Source organism: Malurus melanocephalus, unplaced genomic scaffold (genome assembly GCF_030028575.1).
Source record: "Malurus melanocephalus ecotype Western Australia unplaced genomic scaffold, MMel_1.1 scaffold_7, whole genome shotgun sequence".
NCBI classification, from domain to species: Eukaryota; Metazoa; Chordata; class Aves; order Passeriformes; family Maluridae; genus Malurus; species Malurus melanocephalus.
Genome location: NW_026623239.1, coordinates 5,119,148 through 5,124,862, shown reverse-complemented (window position 1 = coordinate 5,124,862; position 5,715 = coordinate 5,119,148). Strand labels below are relative to the sequence as shown.

Genomic DNA, 5,715 nt, shown 5'->3' with positions numbered 1-5,715 from the left:
TTATTTTTTTGTTTTGAGGTTTTTGTTTGTTTGGTTTGGGCTTTGCTTTTGTTGTTGTTGTTGTTGTTTTGCTTTAGGTTTTTTGGTATCTATTATTAATCTTCAAAACAATGTAGATGGTTTCAACCATCTGGGCATACCCACCACTTTTCCATGACTGTAGTTTCCTGAGCAAGTGCCTCAACATGCAGCTGGTGCACTATTATCCTCTGGTTTGGACTACGAGTTTTCAGAGATAGGCTATGTGCTTATATGTGTCTGTCTGTGTGTGCAAATGCACAGATGCATCTATACCTCTCTGCTATTATCTATACACACAGAATAACGGGTATAGATACAAATACGTGTACGGGAAGGGTTTCTGCTCTCGGATTAGTACACTTTTGCCCAGGTCATGTAGTTATGCGAGGTGCAAGGGGTATGTTTTTGGCCGTTGGAGTGCCAGAGGGATCTGTAAGGAAGGAGTCTCTCTGGTTTCATTCAGGCAAGGCTTTACCTCTGCAGCTCTCCCCCAGCTTTGTGTCTGAGAGCTACAGACGCCTGCTGAGCGCAAGCTAAAACTAACCCGGCCGTTTTCCACTGGATTTATCACACAGCTCGCAAAGACGTGGCCAATTTGCGATTGCTGGCAGCAAGGCAGGAGCAGAGGAGACTCCCTTGCCCCTCGGCATCCCCCGGCCGGCTCCCTGCCAGTTGCTGCAGGTCCCAGTCGCTGCCTCTCTGTGATGTGCAGCCATGTCAACAAACTCCTTGTGTTGTCTCACTCTGTTTGTGCGGGACTCAGCTTACCATACTATTATTATTATTATTATTATTATTATTATTATTATTATTATTATTATTATTATTACTACTATTATTATTTCCCCCAATACCCCAATTTTCCCTCCTTTCCGCATTATTTAAGGGGGCTGGTCCAGGTTTCCAGCATCCCAGTGATGGGCTCCCTGGAGCAGAAACCACGCTCGACAGCGCGGAGAGTCGGTGGGGGSGATGTGGAAAGGAAGTGTGGGGGGGTTGTGTGTGTGTGTGTGATTGGGACGAGCGGGGTGTTGGCACCCCACCGCATCCTGCGTGAAAATACCCACAGTGATGACGAGACACAGAGAAGCTGCGTTATTTATTTGGCGGTGGTGCGCAGAACGGGATAGGGTGGGATGGGATGGGATGGGATGTAATGGGACGGGATGGGATGGGGTGGGAAGGGATGGGATGGGATAGGATGACATGGGATGGGATGGGATGTGATGGGATGGGATGGGGTGGGATGGGATGTGATGGGATGGGATGGGACAGGGGTCTGCGCCTTTGGGCTGCCCCCCATCCTCGCTGCGTTTCCCCGTGTGGTTCCCTGCCACTAACCATCTACCCCCCGCTTCCTCCTCCTCCTCCTCCTCCTCCTCCTCCCTCCACTCTCCCCCCGCCTGCCGCCGTTCTGCGGCTGCTTCCGCGGGCGCGGTGCGGCGGGCAGACGCCTGCGGCCTGTCGGATGCTGCGCACATCGAGAGCCTCCAGGAGAAGTCGCAGTGCGCGCTAGAGGAGTACGTGCGGAGCCAGTATCCCAACCAGCCCAGCCGCTTCGGGAAGCTGCTGCTACGGCTGCCCTCCCTGCGCACCGTCTCCTCCTCCGTCATCGAGCAACTCTTCTTCGTCCGCTTGGTAGGTAAAACCCCCATCGAAACCCTCATCAGGGATATGCTACTGTCGGGGAGCAGCTTCAACTGGCCTTACATGTCCATCCAGTGCTCCTAGAGCCCATCCCGCACCCCCGGCAGAGAGGCGGCGGAGCGAAGGAGAGGGGAACGCTCGCACCGAGGGGCAGTCGGGGTGCGGGGGGGGCCCGGGAGGTGGACACTGAACAAAAGAAAGGGCCGAGTGGGAGCAGGATGTGGCCGTGGAGGGGAGAAGGACGGACCTATCGTCCGTGAAGGTTGTGGTGTTACGCTCTTCTTTTTTCTTTTTTTCCTTTTTTTTGTCTTATTTGCCGATTTTTTTTTTCTTTTGGAGAGGAGGAAAAAAGAAATAAATAATATTAATAAAAGAGACAAAAAAAAAAAAAACAACAAAAAATGAGTATTGAGGGGATATTAATCAAACCTGAAGGGGATACTGGATCTTCCAGGATTTATTGTGGACTGTTGTTGATATATGCTGTACAGTAAACCAACAAACAAAAAAGTATTGAAACTGAACTGAACCTCGTGTAGAACTAAAAAAAAAAACTCGAAACCAAGCAAATGACAACAATGAAAAATTCCATGCGCAAACACTTACCATGAGCATTGTTACTCATTTTGTAATATATTAGTCTTTATTTTCATTTTTGGTAAAAAGTTAAAACATCATGTGCGCATAAAGGAAAAAAAAAAAAGGAGAATTAGGGGAAAATAACATTTTCCAAATAATTATAAAAGAATTGTCCTGTGTCTATGTATCTATATCTGTTTTGTATTTTTTTCTGGTTCCAAACCAGATTTCCTGTGATTCTATACTAATAATTTTTGATATAACCCTTTGCTTCTTATAATGAGTGCGATATATGTTGTCAAAGCTGTTCTTCAAGAATTAAAATTGAAGTGAGAATTTAAAAAAAAAAATAAAAGAATTTAGCAAAAAAAAAACCCCAACTTATCACCTCACGACCCMTGAGTCTTGTTGCTTGAAACATGCCAACAATTCACAAAAACAAATTTAAAAAAAAAGAAAAAATAGAAAATAAAAACTCATAAACAATAACAACAAAAATCTCCCTGCATTTTTAACTCCTTTACTGGTGCTAAAAAGGAGAACTTAAAAAATACTTGTGAGGGGTATCCAAGTTGTGTAAACTACATGATGCTCCAAAATGGACTTGACCCTGTAAGCTTCAGGCTGAGCTGTCAAGGCCTAGAAAGAGGGATCAGGAGTCGCAGTGCAATGCCTTAGGTGACCTTGCCTCTCTGGAACTGCACGACAGACTCTCTACCAAGGCTGACAGGCCCATCAGGTTGGCCTATGCCTTTTTGAAATACCTTTTCTCATCACCTGGATTTTCTGCTGAGTTCACACCTTGCTTTTTGCTCTCAGACGCCGTGGGCAYGGATTGAAGTCACCATATGTCATCATCTCTACCCGTGCAGCAGGAGGCATACTCTAGCCATGGGTCCTGTTTATTCCAGGCATGGTGGCTTTTGGCTTCTGGGGACCTGGGGTGGGGTTGAGGGTTTTTTGGTTTTATCTTGTTTTCCTCACCAAGGGCTCGCASACCCCAATATGTGCTCCAGTGTGCATGTCTCGTGCTTACTGTCAGCCAGAAAAGACCTCTCTTTTTTTTTTTTTCCAACTCTACTTGCTGTGTGTGGAGGGTATTCCCACCCCATTAATATAGAAATCCAACTGGATGCTTGCTCATTGGGTGGTGAGCCAATGCATTTCATGTATGCTTATGTGCCATGGCCATGCAAAACGCACAGGCTGTGACATCTCACACCACGGCCCACCCACCACAGGGGCCTGAGCTCTGTGCCAAAAGCCCCTCTTCRTTTCAGCTTATCCTTTTTTCCAAGAAAATTAAAAACCGTTTTTGTAATAGAGCTCCTTTGAAGGTAAAGGCTTCTAGCTGGTGGTGCAGATCTCTGTAACAGCTTTCAGTGCATGAATGTTTTATAGGATCTGAGACGGAGCTGTAAGAACACATACTACCAAGGGAGCTCTTTCTTAATGTATTAATAAAGCTGGATCTTTAAAAATAACATTGTCCCCCTCACACAGACACCTCCTATGCCCTCCAAACAAGCCTGGAGGAGGTAGATTTTCAGTTTGTGAAGACATGGGCAGTGTTTTCCTTTTAATTTGCCTTCCTCCATACTCTCATCTCTCTCCCTCTCTCAATCTCTCCCATCATTTTTTTTTCATTTTTTTCTTCTTTTCCCCCCTTTTTTTCTTTCTTTAACAAGACTCTTCAATCCAACTCGCTTGGGGTTTTTAAAATTCTAGGCGCAGCAGATCTGAGGTGAGAGCAACTCTATACAGTAGACAGTTAAAGCTGGATAATCAACATTGCAGACAGATCCTCAATGGAGGTATCACCCATTCAGGATGGAGAAACATCCTGTATTCATAGGTGCTAGGAGTGGGGGGACTTGAATAATTCCAGACCTGAGCACACAAGAACAGGAATTCAGGAATTAGATAGACAGACATATCCTCTCTTTTGTCACTCACTTGGACGCTGCATGAGTGAGAGCTTTGTTCCTGTCCTTTCCCTGGCGCCTTCTCTGGGTAGAGGGGGTCCAGCAGCCCCTCCAGACTCTCAACAGGGAGCTAGTGGGAATGCTCAGACATGGGAGGTGCTGAAAGCAGCTTTTCCAGCTCTGTTTTTTGGTGGGATGGGTGACTGGGGACCCAGATGATGTACCATTTAAAAACAAACAAAAATACATACAACCCCACCACCATCAAAAAACCCCAATACAAAARCAAAAACCCCAAACCCACCAAAACAAACAAACCCTCCCTAAAACAAAAATAACAACAAAAACAAACCAACAAAACAAAAACCAAAAAAACCCCACAAAAATAAACAAAACAAATGGGGATATCAGAAGAGAAAAAGAGGTCTCAGTTTCTTCCATTGAGATGTAAATAAATTCATGACAGTGTTATCCCATGATGAAAACAATTTTTTCATAGGTATTTTTCAATTAATTTTCATATTTATGAATAATAATAACCCACGGATTGTCAAGAAACTTGCAGGTGTAGAGGAGGTGTACAAGATGCACTTATTTCCATGTATGTGCCTAGAAAGAAGTGTTTCAATCCCTTATTAAACTTTGCTTATAAGACGGCATCGTGTTCTGGAGCGTTAACTACCCAGTCTGCGCTGTGTCAGTGGATGTTTTCCTTTACCACGCTGCAGCCTCTCGGGCATTCATATGGCAGCTAAAAATACTGTATCATCGCGTCATCGAGTGCTATTTGCCGAAAAAAAAAAAAAAAAAAAAATTAATATGTGAATGTGGAGAGGGGCTGGAGTCCCTCAGCAAGTTTCTGCTGACTTATTCGTGACCTACAATATACTGTTTTAAAACCAACGCATCTACATTTCTTCTGCCTTGTTGCGGGGGGAGCCCGGGCTCTGTCCCCGAAGGCTCCTCGGTCCCCCAAGCTCCTCAGGAGGCGGGGTCGGTAGGGAGTTCCCCTGCATCCCTGCATCCTGCCGCGCAGGGCTCCGCGGCCTCTCGGAGCTCACCAGCAGCTGCGGCAGCACTTCAAAGCCTGGGGTGGGGGTTGGAGGAGAGGAAGCAGGGGGGTCGGTGGGATTTGGGAGAGGGGCGACCCTCCCACCCCAACCCCGCGCAGGGGACGTGCTCAGGGCAAGGCAGATACAAAGCCCCCTTCCCACTTCTCTTAGCACCTCGCTAACTAGCTTGCCTCCTCCCACCACCCAATTAGGCCTTTTCTATACATTTAATCGAATAAATATTTGGAAATGCTGCTAAGTGGTAGGTTGAGCCCTAGCTGAGGAGAAGGGGGGTTTGCCGGCGGTGGCAGGGGTGGCGTCGAGGCGGGGGTCATTTGTGTGTGCGCACCTCCTCCGGCTGTCCGTGAACGTCAGGGGTCGTGGCTTCCCCTTTCCCGGGGTTTCTCGACACGCCCTCGTCCCCGGGGGGCACCTTTTGGGTGGCTCGGCTTCCATCCACCCCCTTCATCTACAGGAGGAGGGCGATGAGC

At 47.0% G+C, this 5,715-nt stretch overlaps 1 protein-coding gene across 2 annotated transcripts in view; it reads left to right on the top strand.

Annotated features, from left to right (window-relative positions):
- Nucleotides 1-5,051, top strand: part of NR2F1 (nuclear receptor subfamily 2 group F member 1) — a 13,336-nt gene extending 8,285 nt beyond the window's left edge. Inside the window, exons 3-4 of one of the 2 annotated variants that reach the window (XM_057372977.1) lie at nucleotides 1,472-1,659; nucleotides 1,744-5,051. In XM_057372977.1, coding sequence (XP_057228960.1) covers nucleotides 1,472-1,659; nucleotides 1,744-1,752 — 197 coding nt within the window. In that variant the 3' untranslated portion in view covers nucleotides 1,753-5,051. Of the gene's footprint in view, nucleotides 1-1,471 lie in introns of both variants that reach the window. The other variant, XM_057372968.1, reaches the window with a different exon arrangement.
- The last annotated feature ends 664 nt before the right edge of the window (nucleotides 5,052-5,715 follow it).